At 37.4% G+C, this 23,238-nt stretch overlaps 1 protein-coding gene across 6 annotated transcripts in view; it reads left to right on the top strand.

Moving 5' to 3' along the window:
• Window positions 1-3,671: 3,671 nt before the first annotated feature.
• The window catches only part of LOC101080934 (NEDD4 binding protein 2 like 2), a 74,119-nt gene continuing 54,552 nt past the window's right edge, over window positions 3,672-23,238 (top strand). For 3 of the 6 annotated variants that reach the window (XM_045051637.1, XM_045051587.1, XM_045051689.1), the window contains exons 1-5: window positions 3,679-3,861; window positions 5,157-6,415; window positions 15,978-16,102; window positions 20,955-21,043; window positions 21,435-21,511. In XM_045051637.1, the coding sequence (XP_044907572.1) occupies window positions 5,157-6,415; window positions 15,978-16,102; window positions 20,955-21,043; window positions 21,435-21,511 (1,550 nt within the window). In that variant the 5' untranslated portion in view covers window positions 3,679-3,861. Of the gene's footprint in view, window positions 3,862-5,156; window positions 6,416-15,977; window positions 16,103-20,954; window positions 21,044-21,434; window positions 21,512-23,238 lie in introns of all 6 variants that reach the window. The other 3 variants (XM_006927220.5, XM_019825150.3, XM_045051700.1) reach the window with 3 other exon arrangements.

Below are 23,238 nucleotides of genomic sequence, written 5' to 3'. Positions count from 1 at the left end.
ATGTTCTGTCTGTCTCTCTCAAAAACAAATAAACATTAAAAAAAAAAAAAACAAATAAAGATAGTCCTCTTAAAATATAAAAACACAGGGTTAGTATTGCAGCATTATTTGTAGTTACAAAATGTTGGATACTACCTAAATATCCAAGCATCAGATTTTAAGTGAATAACTGTAGTATAATTACACAATGGAGTATTGCAGCTGTAAAAAAAAAAAAAAAAAAAAAAAAGGAATGAAGATGATCTCTATAAATTGATGCAAAGTGATCTCCAGAAGATATTATTAACTGAAAAAAAGCAAAATGCAAAACAGCATATATGTACTTTCACTTTGGAGTAAGAAAGAAAACACACATTTATCCACTTATTTTTACAAAAAGAAACACAGGAAGGATATATCAAAAAACAATAAAATTGTATACATATAAAGGGTAGTAGGAAGAAGAGTTCAAGACAAGAGAGTGAGATTTCTCTGATTACATTGTTTTGTATGTTAGATTTTTGGAAGCATATTATGCTACATATTCTAAAAGTAAAATGAAATGATCAATAATGGAAGAAAAAACAAACTAAAACTAGAAACAGAAGCAAGTGAATTCAAGTGTATTTCAAATGACTACCTATTGAAGTAGGATTGCATAAGGTCAGAGAACTAATCCAAATTATTTTTGCACGTAGTATTTTTACTTTCAACTCTCAATCTAGGGTAGAACTACAAACAAGGCTTGAACCCCATTTAGTAGGTTTGCTTTTGTAATCATATGAATGTAACAATTCTTTAAAAAAATTTTTTTAATGTTTATTTATTTTTGAGAGAGACAGAGCACGAGCAGGGGAAGGGCAGAGAGAGAGGGAGACACAGAATTGGAAAGACTCCAGGCTCTGAGCTGTCTGCACAGAGCCTGATGTGGGGCTCGAACTCATGAGCTGTGAGATCATGACCTGAGCCGAAGTCGGACACTCCACTGACTGAGCCACCCAGGTGCCCCTGAATGTAACAATTCTTAAACTATTTTATGTGCAATACAGGATGAGGGTAATAAATGTGTTGTTGCTGTTAGAAAACAAGTATCTCACTGTTAACAAAGGCAGACACAAATATGAAATGGGGAAGGCAACAAGGAATACTGAGGAATTGAATTGGATTGTAAGTATCAATATTCATGATTTCTCAAGTGAAAAAAAAAATATATCTATTCCCTTCTTCCTCACTTCTGCCTACTGAGAGGGCCTAAAAGCAGTAATACCCCAGTATCAATAAGCACACTTAGTTCTAAGGTCTTAGCTTCTAAATGCCATTTTCCAGTAAAAAAAACACAAAAGAAAACAAGGCTTTGGAGAATTTGTTGATTCCAGGGTAGGAGTAACAAATGTACAAAACAAGCCTGGAAAATTATTGTGCCACAAAAGTAAGGAAGTGCTCAACATGCAGGTCAAAGGGAGCCAGGTGAAGCTAGCCAAATCTGATGCTTTGAGTATCAAAATAAATAAGGATGGGGAAGAAGAGAACAATATCCCATGCAGAAGTTCAAATAAAATATGTAAATACACTAATGGAAAGGGAGGTTAACAACCAGAAATGTGCATTGTGCACAGTGACTTCCAAGGAGTACACTATGGAAAGGGGGAAAAAGACTAATTTTACTGTAGAGAGATGTGTAAATGCTGCTTTAGGCAGTGATCAAGTTTAACATACACGATCATAAATTATGTTTGTAGTCTTACCCCTGTTATGATGTGATGAAAGTGACACTTTACCTCAAAACCCCATGCCCTAGTCTAATCATGAGAAAAACATCAGATAAATTCCAGCAGAAGGGCATCCTACAAGATACCTGACCAGTTTTCCTCAAAATTGTCAAGGTCACCAAAAACAAATAGAGTCTGAGAAACTGACACACAGCCAAGAGGAGCCTAAGGAGAAATGCCAACTGCACGTAATGTGGTGTCTTGGAAGGGGTTGTGCAAAGGAAAGGGAATTAGGTAAAAACTAAAGAAATCTAAATAACTATGGACTGTAACTAATGTTAATGTATCAATATTGATTCACTAATTATAACAATGTATAATAGTAATATAAGAGGTTAATAATAGTGGAAACTGTGTGTGTGTGTGTGTGTGTGTGTGTGTGTGTGTGTGTGTGTGTGTGGTTGGGAGGGTACAGTACATGGGAACTTTGTACTATCTATACTCAGTTTTTCTAAGAATCCAGAACTGTCCTAAAAATTATCTAATATAACTAACTAGCTAATTAAATAAGTAAAAGACAGCAATGGATTATTACTTCTTGAACAAAAAGGAATGCATAAATTCATGCTGATAGTAAACAAGGAGAGCTCTTCTTTATAAAAAGCAGAATCACCTGTAGTAAAGGTGGAGCGCTTGAAGGAGTTAGGGGTAAAAAAATCTACAGTTTGTAACCGTCATTGTAAAGATCAGTTGCAGCAAGGATCTTCAGTGGAGGTTGAATCATAGGTAGAGTTTGATTCGGAGAAAGACATTTGCTTGATGTCAAAGTATCTCTTCATAGACTGCCTATTAGTTGCAAGTGGTAAGATACATAGTGGAGAACCTGGAGAACACCTTGATAGGGTGATAAAGACTAATGTCAACTTATGGTGGACAGACAGACATCCTGAACCTCCATACACAATATCCTGAGACAGACACAACTTCACTTAAGTGGTTGTTTTCGCAGAGAATGCATAACTTGAATCTAACTACGAGGAAACATCGAAGGTCGACGTAGGAATTTGTATTTGAGGAAGATTGTTTATAAGGGGATGGATTGCTTTGGTCATAAGCATAAGCCCTCTTGATCATAAAGCTGTTAAATAATTAAATGCAAATATTCCAGACTATGATTTTAACTATTATATTTATAAATTAAAACATTATCACAACAGAAAGATTTATTTAAACACGAAGACATTAGCAGTTTCACTTGTAGTGGCAGGAAAGAATACAGGGAAGGGAGCGGGCCCAGAGAGCGTGGGGTGGTAGCGGAAAGAGAGAAGGGGCTCTTGGCTGAGGATTGCCAAATTGTTCATTTAAAAAATAATTATTTCTAATTTAACAGACACAACACTTACTCTTCAACAGGTGCTGTTCTAAGCGCTTGTTACAAATTGATTTTTAACGGGCAATTCAGTAATTGGCCTTTGTTTCTCAAAACACAACATAGTTACGATACTAAATAATTTTCTGTTACGCACTTAAGGCTCTGCTGCAGTGATTGTCTCCATGGATAGAAGAACGTGAACTTAAAATTACTGAGTGGTTTTTCGTAGAAATGCCGGCAACCCTGCTTGGCGGTAACAAAGGTTGAGGCCCCTTTGAAAAGCCTGATTGATGGTCTCCTAGAAAGTCTCAAAAGCATCGCGCTGAGAGCGGCTTATGTATCTGGGATGCCAGGCACTCACGTTCTCTTTTCCTTTACGGATGAATCCCAGAGTAGGGTCACTGCCGTTTTCAGCCCAAGTTGACAGTTCTAAACCACTTCCCCGCTCCAGATCTGGGAACTAGTTAGGGTTTACGTTTGTCACAGCTAGTGCGTCTCTCACGCAATGAATTCTGGGAGACCAAGTCTCCGAGCTCTGAGTCTACCAGGCCCGGTGCGAACGCTGGACTTCAGTTCCCACAATGCCGAGCGCAAATCCGTAATTCCTGCCGGGGTAACAGCGCGGTGGCCGCCATCTTGCGTACGGCGGTGCAGCTTGCCCAGATGCTGAGGGCTTGGGGTTTAGTTCCTCTCTGCTTTGGGGCGGTGTTTGCGCGTTGCTTTTACCTTTTCAGATGTTCGTGTCTTTCTAGACGAGGATTTTATTGGGAGGTAAAAGTCAATGCAGAGCTGTAGTGTAAGGTGAGTAAACACCCCATTTTAAGTAAGGGTGGGGTAGTGACGGTGACGTTTGTCTTTTTTTTTTTTTTTTTTTTTTGGGCTCTCGTCTGCTCTTGGCCGGACCCTTTTGATTAGCCCGGAGTGGACCTTTGAGTCTCGGAGATCTCTTGAATTTCTGACAACCCGAACAGCCTCCATTGGGACAAAGACCCCGGCTGACGCACTTTTGCCCGGGCTGCCCTCTTTAGAGGTCAGGAGGCCATGGGACTCAGGTTGTGTATAGGCCACGCCGTGTTAATGCAACCGCTTGTTGTTCTTCGAGACTTTTATGATATTTCGAAGGAGGAAATGAGAAGCGGAGAGATGGCCGGAGGCGCTTGGAAGGGGGGCCGTTTCCAAAAGGACGGCGTTCTTTGCAGTTGTATCATCTTCAGTCTCTGTAGGCCTACCTGTGTCGTTTAGTTCGTCTTTTTTGCCCCTTTTCCTCTCTGTTAGAGGAACACCAGAGAGAGAGCAGAATGAAGAAGTATGTAAAACGGGCTTTGGGATCGCACTTTTGAGGGTCCCTAAGTAATTTCAGGGGAAGCAGAATTTATCTTTGAGATTGACCAAGCATGTGGAAAAGATCAGCACTCTGATTTGGGGAGTTGCCAGATTTCTAAACGTAATGTGACATGTTTGAGTCACTCTTAGTGCAACTGAAGTTTGCTTATTTATTTTTCTTTTAAATTAATGCAGTACAGCCGGTTGGAAACCACTTTTACACTAACAGGAGTAGGGTCTGTAAAGTCTGGCATTTCAGGTAACCTAACATTTGATTGCTAAGGAGACGCTGAGGTTTGAGAGCTGGATCCATTTACTCCCCAAGATGTAGTGATTTTAAACAGTAAGGGTTTAAAATGCCATTTATCACACCATTTTGGAAATGTGTCAGTTTGGCTGGCAGATTTACTCTCCATCTTAGTACACAATTGTGTATATCATCAAATATATATTACTGATTTAATTTTCCAAACTTAAGTTCTTTAAGTTCAGAAATGCATCATTTCCATCAAAGGTGAGATATACCTTTTTTTAAAAAAAAGATAACTTACTTACCTTCAGTGAGACTCACCCCCCCCCATCATTATAACAATACTTAAATAGTAAGTAGTTATAAAATTACAAGTTTGTAAGTTTTGTATTTTGGGAAAATGTTACCATTATTTGTGTATATCACACATTCAAATGTCTTTTCTGTTTTCGTGTTTCTGAAAAACTTTTGTTTAGATTTTTAAAATATTAGCTAATAATTATGTGATTTATTTGTTCCCCAGATGCCTTATGGTGAAATTGAAGCAAAATCCTTGGATCATGGTGAAGAACTAACAAGTGAACCATGCTATAAAAAATTGAAGTCAACTGAAGAGGCTTATGTTTTTTCCCACCATGGTAGTGCTGATTTTCACAGAATCCAAGAGAAAACTGGGAATGATTGGGTTCCTGTGACCGTTGTTGACGTCAGAGGACATAGTTATCCTCAGGAGGACAAAGTCAAAGCTACAGACTCGCCGAAACCTGTGCGTGATGAGGTGCCTGGTAATAATAGATCAGATGTTATCGAATCCATTGATGCACAGATTTTACGGGATACAGGTCCTCCATTGGTATCCACAGATGATGAGATATATAGCACAAGTAAAGCATTTATAGGACCCATTTACAAACCGCCTGAGAAGAGGAAATGTAATGAAGGGAGGAATCAGTCAGGCACTATCAATGGTATAGCTGACAAAGGACGAGACACGAAACAGAAATTTAACTCCAAAGAATCAGAGCTTGACGATGAATTATTCCAGTTTTACAAAGAAATTGAAGAGCTCGAAAATGAAAAAGATGATTTGGAAGGAAGTTGTAAAGAACCTGAACCCTCTGAGGAACAAGTTACTGCCTGTCATCAGGGCCATAATAATGGTCTGTTAAAATCTGAAGAAGGAAAGAAAAGAGATATTAGTAATGTTCTTCAGTCACATTGTGGTTATCCACAGCACGTGGGAAACGAGCCAGGCAAATATCCTTGTAATGGACAAGTAATACCTGCATTTTGTGATGATTCGTTTACTTCCTTCAGGCCTGAATGGCAGTCAGTACATTCTTTTATAGTACCCCCCGGTCCTCCTCTTCCCAGTTTTAACTATCATTTAAATATTCAAAGATTCGATGCTCCGCCAAATCCACCATCAAATATTTTCCATGCCCAAGATGGTTCTCAGTTTCAAAATGGGTATTATGTAAATGGTTGTCACGTTAACTGGAACTGTTTGACTTTTGATCAGAACAATGACTATATTGATTGTAGTGAGAACACCAGTAGAGATCATTCCTCTACAAATGGCTACAGTGTGCAAGATGGATATGTGAGTAATGGTTTCTATGAAACCAGTGAAGGATGTTGGAAGGATACTTCTATGGACAACCATCATGGAACACACAGGCTTATGAACCAGCAGTTTCAAGAGGAAAAGTTAAATAAATTGCAGAAACTGCTTATTCTTTTAAGAGGGTTGCCTGGTTCTGGGAAAACAACGTTGTCTCGGTGAGTAAAGGATACCAAGTAAATACTTGGTAATTCATTACTTAAAAATCATAGATGATAGTTGTAATCAACGACAAATGCTTTCATGTTTCTAGCAGAAAAATTTTAATTTGTTACACTTGAGCATGGTATCTGATGGTGTAAATATTTAAAAGGATGTTTCCTGATGGAGTAAAGGAGAATTGGCATGTAAAGATTCTGCTGAGGGTTTTAAAAATAGATACACCATTGTATAATTATGACAGTGATGTAAGTAAATGCTATTTGAGAACTGTATTAGCCTTCCCTTTTTAAGTCAGATTCAAGAAGAGCTGGACTCAGGCTTTTGATTTCGTTTTTTCAAACTTTATGGCCTTGGACAAGTTTTGCTATTTGTTAATAGAATGAGTAATACTTATTTTCCTGAAATAGTTGTGAGAAGTAAATGAGATAACCCAAGGAAAGAAGGTGTGGGTGTGTTTTAAGCACTGTGCTGCGTTCATATCGTTGATTGACAGAGTGAACCTTTTGATTTCTTTACGTTTAAGGAGTCTGAGGTGAGCAGTACCTGAGTAAAATGGAGTTACAGCTGGTGATATATTATTGAATGACAAAATGTTTCAAATTCTTGTTTTTGTTTACATTTTTAAAAAAAGAATATTGATGCATTTGATTTCATTTGTGAAATGAAAGCAGTTGTGAAAAATAACACAAAGAAAAACAATACAAATTCTTTGCAGTTTTTGTAGGATGATTCAAGATATATGCTAGGTAAGGAGAAAAAGAAAACTTGATGTCTTGGTGGTGAGGATAAAGAAGTCCAAAGAATCATTATATAAATGTTTTGTATTTTCTTGCAAAACAGTCTGAATAGAAGTTTCTTCAGAAGCAAGAAATTAAAGATTAAACTTATGGTACAGACATTTATTTTAAGCTAGATCGTAAGCTGTGATCTTTGTAAATGAATTTAAATTTAGGTCTTTGCATTTTGATTCCTTTTATTTTAATGAAGATTTTGTAGAGAAGATGAGATTTCAACTCTTTAGAAAGTACAGAAATTAAGGGTGAAGTCTCACGAACATGGGCAGTCTCCTAGATTTAGAACATAAGACCAGAAGAAAGAAACAGTTGCAATTTGGAAATTGTATGAAGGGATCTCCTAGCTAGGGTCACCTGACTATGCATGGGTATAGAATAAATTTAAGGAAAGATGAGATTTGAGATAACATTGGAGTATGTTGAAACCGAAGGTGAATAAGGTATGTGATAGAATTTCAAGGAGGAATAATTATAGTTGGAAATGATAGAGGTGATTATATATAATATGCATATTTGAGGAATTAGGTGTATAGGAGTGGATGTTATAGTAGTAACTACCATTTGTGTCATGATTTACAATTTACAGAGTACTTTCACATATAAAAATCTTGTAAGATTGGTTGTGTTATTTTCATTTCATAGAAGGAGCAGAGGCTTAAGAGAATAGGTTCAGGTTAAAGGGCTGGGGAGAAGTTACAAAACCTGGGACAAGATCAAACTATGGATATAAATGATAGTGTGTTTCTTCTCTGCTCCTTCACTTTAATATCTATTGCATGCAGGGCCCGATACCTGACTCCTGACTTTAAAAAGCTTCTTTAAAAGAAGCAAATGTATCTGTTTAGGTCACCACCTTTTTTTTTTTTTTTTTTTATAAATGTGTGTTTATTTACTTATTTTCTTTTAATTTTTTTAATTTAATGTTTTTATTTATTTTGAGAGAGAGAGAGCACAAGCAGGGCAAAGAGAGAGAGGGAGACACAGAATCTGAAGCAGGCTTGGGGCTCTGAGCTGTCAGCACCGAGCCCGATGCGGGAGTTTGAACTCACAAACTGCGAGATCATGACCTGAGCTGAATGGGACACTTAACCGACTGAGACACCCAGGAGCCCCTAGGTCACCACTTTTTTTTTTTTTTAATGTTTTTATTTATTTTTGAGAGAGAGACAGAGTGAGTGAGTGGGAGAGGGGCAGAGAGAAAAGGGGACAGAGGATCCAAAGCGGGCTCTGTGCTGACAGCAGAGAGCCCGGTGCAGGACTTGAACTCATGCACCGAACCACAAGATAATGACCAGAGCTGAAGTCAGATGCTTAACCGACTGAGCCACCTAGGTGCCCCCAAAATGGGCTTTGAAGAAAGAAAGGTATTCAAGTCCCCTTCTTCCTTCATTTAGTCCTTGCCCACCTCTCCCATCTTCATGTCCTTCTGTAGTTGGGTTAGCACCTGCCCTCTATAGCAGGAGACAGAATACCTGTCCATTCATTGTTGTCAGTATTTATTCAAAGGTTCTTTTGAATGCCTCTGCCTTTTGAGGTTTTGGTTTGTCATCTCAGCTCTCAGTTATCCTTCTGAACTCATGTAGTATTTCTTTACCAAATTTTTTACCTAATTGTTTACCCACAACTTTGCTAACAGATTTTAATGAAATAAGTTTTAGATTAAGTTCTAACACAATTACAGAGTTTAAATATTTATGAATAAGCTAGTGTAAAACAGTTCATACCCCTTTGTAGGTATGTGGAAGTGCTAGCTCTTTGTTCTTTTAGGAAAACTTTCGGTGCTTTGATTAAAGGTTTATTTCAGGCAGAATTCAACAATTTCTAGATGTGGAATTTGTTACCATTGTAATTGCCATCAGCCAAACAGAATCCTCTGGAGTCAGGGATTGGACACAGGACCATTTAGGGATCAAGCTTTGGGTGTCATTCCTAGGGGTGTGGACTATAGACCCTGTTCATACAAGGGAGAAAAGTTGAACCTAAGATATTTTAGGTAATATGCATTTCTTCTACTCTACTGGTTTCACTAATGACAGTGAATGTATTTTCAGAAATGGGCAACTAATTTCATTATTATATTAGCAAAATGTTGGGAGTTGATAAGAGATAAATACTGAAGCACTTTCAGAGAGGAGGAAAGATGTTACACTGCTGGTTTTGAAGATGGAGGAAGGGACCATATGGAGGTGGCCTTTAGAAGCTGGAAAATTTGGTGAGGATACAGATTCTCCTAAGGAGTCTCCAGGAGGAATGCCAGCCTACCCACATTTTGATTTTAGCACAGTGGAGCTGAATTCAGGCTTTTGACCTTCAGAACTATAATATAATACATGCTGTTTTAAGCCACCACGTTTGTGGTAATTTGTTATAGCAGCCATAAGGAATTGTAGGTTTTTTTTTTTAAGTTTTTTTATTTATTTTGAGAGAGAGAGAGTGTGGGTGAGTGGGGGAATGGCAGAGAGAGAGAGAGAGAGAGAGAGAGAGAGAGAGAGAGAGAGAGAGAGAGAGAAAGAAAGAGGGAGGGAGGGAGGGAGGGAGGGAGGGAGAGAGAAAATGAATCCCTAGCAGGCTCCCTGCTGTCAGCATGGAGCCCAATGCAGGACTCAATCCTATGGGAACTGTGAGATCATTACCTGAGATGAAATCAAGAGTCCGACGCTTAAGCTTAATCAGGTGAGCCACTCAGGTGCCCCAAGAAATTGCAGTTTAAAGAGAAATGGGAAGAGATTTTTTTTTCTTCCTCCCTGCTTTTGGAGGAGATCTCAGTTTAAATTCCAGAGGAAAAGATTGACCTTTCCTTATGTAGGTATCTGTTTTTTTAAAAGAAAAAAAATTTTTTTTGAGGTTTATTTTTGGGAGAGAGAGAGAGAGAGAGAGAGCGTGAGCAGGGCAGAGAGAGGAGACACAGAATTCGAAGCAGGCTCCAGGCTCTGAGCTGTCAGCACAGAGCTCCATGCGGGGCTTGAACTCACAAACCGTGAGATCATGACCTGAGCAGAAGTCGGACGCCTAACCAACTGAGCTACCCAGGTGCCCCTAGTAGATACCTATTCTTAATTGAAAGAGTATTTAGAGAGTGAAGTGCCCCAGTGAAGTGGTTTGGGGATAAGGGTATGCAGGGCCACTCAGTAAATAAGGAGATAAAGCATTCATGAAATGTCAGTTCTACTCAGATTTTTTTTTGGAAAAATCACTTCTGGTCGTAAATGCACATGGATTATTAGAGAAAATAATGTATAGTTATTAGAAAATTTAAAAATAAATTATGAAAATTAACTCATAATAGGCCATTAGGGTTCCCAAAACAGTTAAGGAACGGGATTCACTTGTTCCTTACTTAAGTGAAGAATTATAAGCACAGACTGCTAGTTATCTGTGGCTGTGTAACAAATTACCTTATTAAAAACAGTTAAAGCAACAAACATTTATCATCTCACAGTTTCTGAAGGACAGGGGTCTGGGTGCAGTTATCTGGGTGCCTCTGGGTCCAAGGTCTTTAACAATGCTATTGATTAAAGTGTTGGCTAGGGTTCTGTTCTGATCTGAAGGTTGGGGTGGATCTGCTTGGAAGATCTCTACTGAGGTTGTTGACAAGGCTTAGTTCCTTGTGAGCTGTTGGGTTGAAGGCTTCATTTAGTTGCTGGCTATAGGCTGGAGACCTCCCTTGGTTCTTTTCTCCTTGGGATGCTCTCCATTCACAGCTCTGATAAGAGAAGGGGAGCCAGCTTTGAGCCTAAAACATAAGTCACTTTTTTCTATAATCTAATCTCAGAAGGGACATTACATCAACCTTGCCATATTGTGTTAGAAGCTGTAGTCACTGACTCCCACCCACACTAAAGGGGAAGGGATTATAGGAGGGGGTGAATACCAGGAAGCAGGCCTCATTGTAAGCCATTGGTTTTGTCTCTGACACTGCTGTGTAACTCCAGGAGCCTGATTTCTGAAGTCATTTTTTTTTCTGGATTTATTTAATATCAAATTGGCAAAGTTGTCAGGAGAGTTAAATGGGGTGATAGATATACATAAAATGCTTGTCACATAGTAAGTTTTCAAAAAGATAGATATTCTGGAAAATACAAATCAAGTAGCCAGTGAGTTCATACCTGATTTTTTTTATTAGATACTTGATTTTTCAGAGTTCTAAGTTTTGACATTTGGAGGATTCATTTTAACACCTTACTTAATGTGTGAAAGTTCTAATAGAATCTGACCATAAGAATTTTGAAAATGTTAATATTTTTAAGTAACTTATTTTTGGTTCAGATGGTTGATATGGCATCAAATATATCCAAATAGATTATAGGTAATTTTTTATATAAGTCCCCAAAATAAAGCTTCACAGTTTGAGGTAATTCAGGGAATTTTTAAAAGCTGCATGAACAGTCTGGGAGGAAAAAGTCTCTCTCCAAGCTAAAATTATTTGCTGTAATTATGATTTATATATTTAAGATGTTCTTCATAGAGGTTTATTCATGTTTGATGTTTACTTGGTTTAATGGTGTAAGTTGATTTGCTATCTCCTCCCCTCTCCACACCCCGCCACCTACCTTTTTTTGTGGTTAAAACATTTCTTGGGTACAAAAGCTATTATACGTTTGTAGTATGGTATTATTAATATCTGAAAGATCAGTGCTAATAAAACAATGGAAAAAATGAAACAGGATGTCTAAGAAAGGTGGTATCAGTTTTCTGATACTGTTGAAAATAATTTGATATGATTATGGTCAAAATTATTTTTAGATGATTGAGCTTTGGTTTGGAATGCTAATATTGTAGCACTTTTATATTCTGGGTTGTCTGTATAAACAAATAGGATGCCAATTATGTTAGATAGTATATTTTGGAAAAATCATGGTGACTTAAAAAAGATATCCAACTCCAGCCTCACAAATAACTAACCATTTAATTTCATTTGCTTTGTTTGAAGTAATTTGAACTATAATTTCTATAATTGGAAATGCGCGTTTAAATTTTATTTTTATATCTGCACTTTTATTTTTATTATAAAATGTACAAGCATACCTTGTTTTATTGTGCTTCATAGATACTGCACTTTTTACAAATTGAAGGTTTGCAGTAACCCTGTGTCAAGAAAGACTTTTGCTCCATTCTTCCAAAAGCATTTGTTCACTGAATGTCCTTATGTCACTTAGCAATTCTGAGAATATTTCAAACTTTTTTATTTTTAGTATATTTGTTATGGTAATCTGTGATTAGTCATCTTTGATGTTACTATTAAAAAAATTTGTTTATGTTTAATTTTGAAGGAGAAAGAGAGACACAGAGTGTGAGTGGGGGAGGGGCAGAGTGAGAGAGGGAGAGACAGACCCGGAAGCAGGCTCCAGGCTCTGAGCTGTCAGCACAAAACCAGATGCAGGGCTCCAGCTCATGAGCCGTGAGATCATGACCTGAGCCGAAGTCAGATGCTTAATTGACTGAGCCACCCAGGCAACTCATATGTTACTATTATAATTGTTTTGGGGTACCACGAACTGTGCCCATATAAGATAGGAAACTTAATTGATAAACATTGTATTCTGACTGCTCCACCAGCCTGCTGTTCCCCCATCTCTCTCCCTATTTTCAGGCCTACTTATTCCCTGAGACACAACAATATTGAAATTAGGCCAGTGAGTTACCCTACAGTGGTCTCTAAGTGTTCTGAAAGGGAGAGTTGCACGTCTTACTTAAAATCATAAGCTGGGAGTGATTATGCTTAGTAAGGAAGGCATGCCAAAAGTCAAGATGGGCCAAAAGCCAGGCCTCTTGAGCCAAACAGGCAGCCAAATTGTGACTGCAAAGGAAACGTTTGTTCTTGAAGGAAATTAAAAGTGCTACTCCACTGAGCACACAAATGATAAAGCAAAATAGTCTTGCTAGTATGGAGAAAGTTGGAGTAGTGTGGATAATAGATCCAACCAGCCACAACATTCTCTTAAGCCAAAACCTAATCCAGAGTCCTCACTCTGCAGTTCTGTGAAGGCTAAGAGAGGTGAGGAAGCTACACAAAAGTGTGAAGCTAGCAGAGGTTGGTTCATGAAGTTTAAGGAAGGAAGCTGTCTCCATAACATAAAAGTACAAGGTGAAGTGGAAGTGCTGGTGTAGAAGCTGCAGCAAGATGTAGCTAATTAATGAAAATCTAGCTAAGATAATTAATGAAGGTGGGTGGCTACAGTAAATGACAGATTTTCAGTGTAGACAAACATTCTTTTACTGGAATAAGTTGCCATCTAGGATTTTCATAGCTAGAGAGGAGAAGTCAGTGCCTTAGCTTCAAAAGACAGGTGACTCTTTCTTGTTAAGGGCTAACACAGCTGGTGACTGGGTTGAAGGCAATAGTCACTTACTATTCTCAAAATCCTAGAGCCCTTAAAAATTATGCTAAATGCACTCTGCCTGAGCAGACAGCATGGATGACAGCATGTTTGTTTACAACATGGTTTACTGAATATTAGAAGCCCACTGTTGAGATCTATGGCTCAGAAACAAAGATTCTTTTGAAATTATTACTGCTCACTGACTGTATACCTGGTTACCCAAGAGCTTTAGTGGAGATGTAGAATAGGATTAATGTTGTTTTCATGCCTGCTACCACAACATTCATCCTTCAGCCTGTGAATCAAGGAGTAATTTTGACTTTCAAGTCTTATTATTAAGAAATACAGGGGCGCCTGGGTGGCGCAGTCGGTTAAGCGTCCGACTTCAGCCAAGTCACGATCTCGCGGTCCGTGAGTTCGAGCCCCGCGTCAGGCTCTGGGCTGATGGCTCAGAGCCTGGAGCCTGTTTCCGATTCTGTGTCTCCCTCTCTCTCTGCCCCTCCCCCGTTCATGCTCTGTCTCTCTCTGTCCCCAAAATAAATAAAAACGTTGAAAAAAAAAAAAAAAGAAATACATCTTGTAAGGCTGTAGTTGCCAAAAATAGTGATTCTTTGATCAAAGTAAGTTGAAAGTAAATTGAAAACCTCCTGGAAAGGATTCACCATTCTAGATGCCCTTAAGAATATTCATGATTCATGGGGTCAAAATATCTATATGAAGAGGAATTTAGAAGTTGATTCCAACCCTCATGGATAACTTTGGATTTAAGACTTCAGTGGAGAAGTCAACTGCAGATGTGGTAGAAAGAGCAAGAGAATGAGAAGTGGAGCCTGAAGATGTAATTGAATTGCTGCAATCTCATGATAAAACTTTAACAGATGAGGTGTTTCTTATTATGGACAGCAAAGAAAGTGGTTTGTTAAGATGAAGTCCATTAGTGAAGATGCTGTGAACATTGTTGAAATGACAACAAAAGATTTAGAATATTCCATAAACTTAATTGTTAAAGCAGTGGCAGGTTTTGAGTGGATTAAATCTGATTTTCACAGAAGTTCTGTTGTGAGTAAAATGCTATCAAACAGCATCACGTTACAGAGAAATTGTTTACAAAAGGAAGAGTCGATACAATACAAAATTGTCCAGTTTTAGAGAATTGCCACAGCCACTCAGCCTTCAGCCACCACCATCCTGATCAGTAGCAGCTATCAAGATTGAGGCAAGACCCTCCACCAGCAAAAAAGATTACAACTCACTGAAAGCTCAGATGATGGTTAGCATTTTTTAGCAATAAAATATTTTTGAATTAAGGTATATATATATGTATATATATATGTATTGTTTTTTTAGTAATAACTTTTATATGCCCTGGGAAACCAAAAAATTAATTTGACTTCCTTTATTGTGGTGTAGAACTGAACCTGCAATATCTCTGAGGTATGCCTGTTTACAGGTTTACAATAAGCTGAGGAAAGGAGGGATAGGTTTGTCTTAATAGTTGGAGTCCTTCCTATTCCTTTGATTTGGAGGTATGTGTTCTTGAATCATCCCATGACAATACTCTTATTTTCAATCCCTTCCACCACTTTCCACTCTCTTCCCATCTAAAAAAATTATAAAATGATATCCACTTGCCTAATGGCTGAGAGGGAGGAGAGAAACAACAACAAAAAAATACTTCTATTATTGTTGGATCCAAATTATATTCACTGTTTTTTACCTTTTCTCAGCACCCCCCGCCCCAGTTTAATTCATGAGTCACTGGTTTGGGGAATTCTCCGACAATCTGAACACTAGTTAATCTCACTGTGCCTAGAAATTTAAGGTAGTATCATATTGTGAGAACAAAGTTTGATTATCATTGACTTATTTGAAGAGTGTGTTTTTTATTTAGTGCTTAGTAATTGACTTCATTTATAATTTAATCTCTTAGCAGATTTAAAGTTTGATTATACTTTGGAGGATTGCATGTTATTTCACAACCTTAAGCCTCAAGCTATTTCTGACTTCCACTTTTAGGTCGTATGTATTTGTGCCTTGTGGAAATGAGTTTATCAAAGCTATCTTAGGTCAAATAAAGTTTTCCTCAGATGAATTGCTTAGGCTTATTTGCCTTTTAGGTTACTTATTGCACTAAATTTAGGCAATTTTAGAAACTATAAATATAAGTTCACACTAAAGTTAAAACATGGATAATAGTTAACATAATTTGGGGATTGGTTGAAGAATGTTTTTAAAAGTGGTGATACAAATGCCACCTACAAACGTTACTGGTTGTAATTGTATAGATTTAAGTGTGAAGTGATGTTTGAAATCTGAAATCTGCTCCCGTGCTATTATGTTTGCTATATATTTACAAGTAAGTACCAGAGATTCATTCCTGTGTGGCTTATTTTTGATGGTTATAAATTTTATAAATGGCACCTTATGATTTCTTTTATTAACAGAATTCTGCTTGGTCAGAGTCGTGATGGCATTGTGTTCAGCACTGATGACTATTTTCACCATCAAGATGGGTACAGGTATAATGTTAATCAACTTGGTGATGCCCATGACTGGAACCAGAACAGAGGTTTGTTTTGGGCCACGTCTTTGGGATGGAATATTTGACTAGGAGAAGACTGAGTTTTTATTCTCAACTTGACTTTTACCAGCAGAATGACTTTGGCAAGCCATTAAATAGCTTCGAGACCCAATTTTTTCATCTGTTAAAGGCAATGATAGTTATATTTGCCTTACTTGATCAAGGTTGTTAAGAAATTAGAGAATTTAGAAAGGTATATTTTGTAAACTGTAAATAGTGTACCAGTATAGGCTGGCAAAATAGAGATGCGGGTTATTTTGATAACCTTTATTTTATACCTAAGGAATAAATTTCAAAGAACTCTTGAAACTGTTGTATATTCCCAAAAAGTATTTTTCTATGAATAATGGTAATGTTAAGTCTTCATATAATACCTTTGAATATTAAAAGTTTTTCACATTGACATTATTCTACAAAAAAAAATCTACTTAATACATTTTTTAGAAGCACATGAGTCAGTTTTTTCTCTTTCTAGATTGGTGGTTCATAACATAGGCACACATATTTTTATTTGTAAAGTTTATCTTGAGAGAGAGAGGGAATGTGTGTGCACATGTGAGCTGGGGGAGAGGGTGGGCAGATGGAGAGGGAGAGAGAGAATCCCAAGCAGGCTGTGCACTATCCGTACAGAGCTCGAAGAGGGGCTTGATCCCATGAACCTGAGCCAAAATCAAGAGTCAGAAGCTTAACTGACTGAGCCACCCAGGCACCCCTCCTGGGGACTTAAAAAAAAAAAAACTTGTAAGTTAATGTTAGCTCCACAGATTGTGGTTTAGTTGGCCTGGAGTGGATCTGAGCACTGGTATCCCGATGCTAGATACCAGATAACTAGAAAGTTGTCTGATGTTGCAGTCATCAGATGTTGCAGTCAACTTGACTGATGTTGCAGTCAAGATTGAAAACTTTTGATCTAGAACTAGTAAGTGCTTACGTTATAAGTTAATTTCTTTTTAAAAAGATGAAGAATGCATTGATGATTCAACATTATTTCTATTTTTATTTTTTTTAAGTTTATTTAGAGAGAGTGAGCAGGAGAGGGAGGGGAAGAGAGAGAAAGAGAGAGAAAATCCCAAGCAGGCTCCACACTGTCAGCATGGAGCCTGATGCAAAGTTCCGTCGCATGAACCATGAATTCATGACCTGAGCCAAAATCAAGGGTCCGACACTCAACTGGTTGAGCACCCAGGTGCCCCACAAATTGTTTTTTATTATGAAAAATTTAAGCCTAGAGTAGAGAGATTACAATGAACACCATACATCCATCACTCAGAATTATTATTAGTTATTGAGATTTTGCCTTTATTGGCTTTATCCTTTTTGTTTTACCCACCCCCCCCCCCACCAACTTTTATTTGCTAAGGTTTTTAAAGTATATTGCAGATATCATATTTTATGCACTTCAAATTAACTTTTTCTTAATGGCATCTTACTTAATTGCAATGCCATCATCACACTTAAAAAAACAATTTCTTGACATCATGTAATACTCACCCTGTAATGAAATTTTCCCTGTTGTCGTAAGTATTTCTTTACGGTTGTTCTCTTTGAATCAGGGTACAAGCTAGTTCCTCGCAATACATTTGGTTTTATGTTTCATTTAATTATGTTAATCTGTATCCTCTTTTATCCCTTCTTTTTGTCTTCATAACATTAATTTGTTGTAGAGCTTGGTTATTTGTTCTACAGAATGTCCCATATTTTGTAGTTGTCTGCTTCCTTGTGGTAACTATTTAACCTGTTCTTTCTCCTGTATTTAAATAGAGGTTAGTTCTAGACAGGAGGATTTGTTAGGTTTATGTATGTATGTATGTATGTATGTAACCATATGTCTAGTTGTCCCAATTTTAGTGATGCTAAGATTGATTAGTAGCTTCAAAAGGGCAGTCTACTCCATAATCAAGTTCTCCATCAACCTTATATCTAATGGTTTTATCCAATAGTGAATTGTTTCCTTACTGAAACATTTTCTTTAATGAAGCCAGTATACCTTTGGTGGACTGTGAAATTTGTGTGGAACATCTTTTTCTCTTTGTAGTACTGGTCTAGAATATTACATTAAAATGTTTATGTCATGTGAGTTATACTTGCTGAACAAAGAATAGTGCTTAGATAAAGTGCTGGTTTTATTATCAGTATAACATAAATGTTTTCAAGGTAATGATAACTAACAGTCATGACTTAACTTAGGACTAAATTTCTCTTTTTAACAGATGTTTATTGAATATTTTTATTTTTTTAAGTTTATTTGTGTGTGTGTGTGTGTGTGTGTGTGTGTGTGTGTGTGTGTGTGTGTGAGAGAGAGAGAGAGAGAGAGAGAGAGAGAGAGAGAGAGAGAGAATGAATGAATGAATGAATCACAAGCAGGCTCCAGGCACTTAGCAAGGAGTGAGAACACTGACTGAGAGCCTGTGCATGTATGGGGAAGGGGCAGAGAGAGAGAGACAGAGACAGAGAATCTGAAGCAGGCTGTGCACAGAGAGCCTGATGCGGGGCTCACGCGGGGCTCATGAGATCATGGCCTGAGCCGAAGGGTTAACTGACTGAGCCACCCAGGCACCCCTATTGAATACTTTTTTTTTTTTTAATGTTTATTCATTTTGAGAGAGAAAGAGAGGTGGGAGGGGCAGAGAGAGAGGGAGAGAGAATCCCAAGCAGGCTCTATGCTGTAGCACTGTAGCACAGAGCCCAGTGTGGGGCCCAAGTCCATGAACCATGAAATCATGACCTGAGCTGAAGTTAAGAGTCAGACCCTTAACCGACTGAGCCACCCAGGCACCCCCTTATTGAATACTTTTAAATGCCAGGTACCATTCTGGGAATATCTGTCTGCTTCATGTGTGTGTTATTAGAAGACTCTAAATTCATGTTAGATTGTCTGTAAATTAAAAACGTCTCCAAGGTGTCATTACTGTTTCTTAAAATATGGTGGTTATTTTGTTTAAGAAATGACTCTCATTATTTGGGTATTCAAACATTGTTTACTTAGGAACTTTTTTCCTGGGGTGTACTGAAATGTGGTATTACATGATGCCTTTTCATTGAAAGAGGATAATCTTCCCATTCTTGAAATCAGAGATTTAATTTGGTTATTAAGTTCCTCTTCTGGAATGTAACTCCTTGGAGGTGATAGCCTTACTATTAGACATTTAAGATAATTAGTAAGTTTTTTTTTTTTTTTAATGAAAGATTTGATCACTGTTTATGATTCGGGATAGAGCAATGGGAGATGATAGCATTTTGGTAGGCTATTTATGACCCAAATTCAAAATTTCTTTTGTTAGTTAGAGACATCTTCCAAATATGTATTCCACGACAGTCATTACTACTTAACCTTTGGAATTGTTTGTCCTTAGACATCTGTATAAATGTTTTCATCATGTAGAACTTAATGTTTTGAATTCTAAGCACCAACAAAACTTCCATACCACTGCCTTTTGCCTCAGCCTTTTAAATTTTATTGTAGGTTCTTAATTACGTTTCTTGTCTGTTTACACTTGGGGTATGCACACTCTTGTCATTAACAGTGGCTCACTGTGGCTGTGATTCTTACCTCATGGGGAAGAGATGGCAAAGGGATGGGGAGATGTAGTTTAGAAAAGTTCCATGTGGGGGCGCCTGGGTGGCGCAGTCGGTTGAGCGCCCGACTTCAGCCAGGTCACGATCTCGCGGTCCGTGAGTTCGAGCCCCGCGTCAGGCTCTGGGCTGATGGCTCAGAGCCTGGAGCCTGTTTCCGATTCTGTGTCTCCCTCTTTCTCTGCCCCTCCCCCGTTCATGCTCTGTCTCTCTCTGTCCCAAAAATAAATAAACGTTGGAAAAAAAAAAATTTTTTTTTTTTTTTTTTTAGAAAAGTTCCATGTGATCTCAGCTCCTAATTCGAGAATTCTAGTCCTAAGAAATATTTACAAAGTCAGTTAACTGGTATTTAGCTACTTGGTATATAAAGTTTTGCTGGCAAGTAATAATATATCCATAGCATTCTTTAAAAAAAAAAAAAAACAGGGGCGCCTGGGTGGCGCAGTCGGTTAGGCGTCCGACTTCAGCCAGGTCACGATCTGGCGGTCCGTGAGTTCAAGCCCTGCGTCAGGCTCTGGGCTGATGGCTCAGAGCCTGGAGCCTGTTTCCGATTCTGTGTCTCCCTCTCTCTCTGCCCCTCCCCCGTTCATGCTCTGTCTCTCTCTGTCCCAAAAATAAATAAAAAAAAAAGTTGAAAAAAAAATTAAAAAAACCCCAAAAACAAAACCCTAAGTTTCTTATTTCAAAGGTATTATTTGTAATTATAGAACACTGGGAAATACAGATAAAGGTAAGCATATATTGCTTATATTCCCGTTATCCTCAGATGCCCACTTTTGATATTTAGTAACTCTCCCAGGATCTCTGTATTTTGACCAAAATAAAGTCATACTTACATATTATGTTATAATTTGCCATTTTTAGTTACCAGTTTTCATCTTGCCATGTCAGTAAATGTTCACCTCTTTTCATAGTCAGACTGTATTCAGTGTTTCCTCTACATGAAAGTTAGCTCTAGACTGAAGGCTTCCTTATCTGTAAGTTCAACAAAATGTTTCCCCCAAATGTTCTTTACCGTTAGTTTGTCAAAACCAGTATCCAGTCTAGAGAATACACATTGTCCGTGGTTATGTCTCTCAATTCCCTTTTAATAAATGTGGAGTCCTTTTTTTTCATGGCACTGACTCAGGAGGTTGCATAATTTTAGTTTTAAGTACAGAGATATAGAAAATTTCTTAATATGAATGTTTACATTTTATTTTGTATATTTTAACCTAATAGTTCTCTGGTTTTTGTTTTTGTTTTTTAAATTTATTTTTTATTTCAGCAAAACAAGCTATCAATCAAGGGAGATCTCCAGTTATAATAGACAACACTAATACACAAGCTTGGGAAATGAAACCATATGTGGAAATGGTAAATATAAGATATGAGAGAATTTTAATATTTTATCCTGTCAGTTTTTTCATATTCTGAAATTTTGGTTGCTTTGATATGTATTATATACACATTTGTCCCTATTTTATAAAGAGGTGTATTCATTTACTTAGTTTTTAAAACCTGGGAATAGTACTTATAAAGAAATATGTTCATCTTGTTAGTTTTGCCTGGACTTGAGGATAGTAATTTGAAATTGTCCAGTTAAGTTGTCTTAGTATATTTATAGACCATGTTATTTAAAAGTAGAATTTTTCTTGGTAGAGCAAATTTAGAAGTATTGTCTAAATGAAACTCCTAATTATCTGCCTTCTTTTTTACTTTAAGAAGTATTCTCTGGGTTTTTGTTTTCTTCCTTTCCTTTGTGTAGGCCATAGGAAAAGGATACAGAGTAGAGTTTCATGAACCTGAAACTTGGTGGAAATTTGATCCTGAAGAATTAGAAAAGTAAGGCACTCAAATTGTTTTTGAATCCTTATCTTTGAAAACATTTTTTGAATCTTTCTCTTTTTTCTTTCTTCTTTACACAATTGCTTCACTAGCTTTTGCTTGTCTTATGTTTGCTGCTTGTGAATAGGGACTACTCACTTTCTGTTAAGAGAAGCATTGACTTCAAGGCTTCTTGGGGCACCTTCCCTTGGTAGATTTTATTAAATTTGCCTTGTTAAGTGTGTTACTTTTTCTTATGTGAATTCCTACCACTGTTTCATAGTTTATTGAATGCTAGTGGAGATCCAGAATACTTTCAAGAAAAAGTTAGAACTTTTCCTCTGGTGTTTAGTGAGGCCGCTTATCTGCACTACCCTTCAGACTTCTCTTCCCATTTTAGCTCCCATCACCTTTTTACCTGGGGTTTTCGGCTTGCTCTCTCTTTTCCATCTTTACTACTACAGATTCATAATCCTATAACCAAGGTCCTTGTAATCAGTATGTTTTAGAATTCAGGTTTTGGTTATTTTTGTTTGTTTTTTCAAGAAAGGTGATACAGTGCGTATATGCAATCATCATACGCTTAGCAGAGTTTGGGGCAGCATGTCATAATCACAGATCTTAATTTTTCTGTGGCAAATCATGACTAGTCCTGTAATTAGATAAGAAAGGTTCTGCATAATCTAATGTTTGTTGTACTGCCAGATGAGTACAGGTTTGATTAGATTTTGCTGCCATCTGAGTCAACATAAGACTGAGTTTTCAGAGCATTGTCAGTTTCAAAATTTGTGGTGAGGGATTGTGGATTTCAACCCTGGCCTTCCATTTGTGTTTACCTTAATCTCTCTCCCCTCATGTCACTGGTTTTCCTATGACTCTTTTTCTTTCTTTGTTTTTTATTTCCTCTCTCTGCTTTTGGTAACAACTTCGAAATATAATTCACATACCTTACAATTTACATATTAAAAGTGTACAATTCATGGTTCTCAGTGCAGTGGACTCTTGAACAATGAAAGGGATAGAGGTGCTGACCCCTGGTGTAGTTGAAAATCCACAGATAATGGAATTTTGATTCCATTTTTGATAATGACTTTTGATTCCCCCCCCGCCCCCCCAAACTACTTATAGCCTGCTGCCTTACCGGTAACATAAACACCTAATTAACACCTATTTTGTATGTTATATATATTAAAGTGTTACTAAGAAAGTCATAAGGAAGAGAAAGTACACTTACAGTACTGCACTGTATTTACTGAAAAGCCATATGTACGTGGATCTGCACAATTCAAACCTGTGTTGTTCAAGGGTCAACTGTATATTCAGAGTTGTGCAGCCATCGCTTCCTTTTTAAAAACCAGTTTTTTTTCCCCCACTTCAGCTTGCCCTCTTCCAGCTTAACGCTATTATTCTGTATGATGTTCAACTAATTTCTTTTCCCCTTACCTTTTATTCATTTGGTTACCCCTTTCCCTTTCTGATTTGCATACTGTGATCATATGTAGATAAAACTGATAGATTTATTAATATTCAGTATTGTTTGCTTGCTTCTCTGTGTATATTTCACCTCAAGTAGAAGAGACAAGTTTAAGAACTAAAGCTGTTTGGGTTATGCAGAATAAAAGAATTGATGAAATACAAATACAGTTAGGCTTCATTAACATTTGAGGGACTGTTGAAATTTATTAGAATTCTTAATATAATTGACTTTATAAAATAAAGTGAGCTTAATTGATGTCTAGTATAGT

The sequence above is a fragment of the Felis catus genome, chromosome A1 (genome assembly GCF_018350175.1).
Source record: "Felis catus isolate Fca126 chromosome A1, F.catus_Fca126_mat1.0, whole genome shotgun sequence".
Lineage (NCBI taxonomy): Eukaryota > Metazoa > Chordata > Mammalia > Carnivora > Felidae > Felis > Felis catus.
This window is presented reverse-complemented; position numbering and strand designations above follow the sequence as displayed.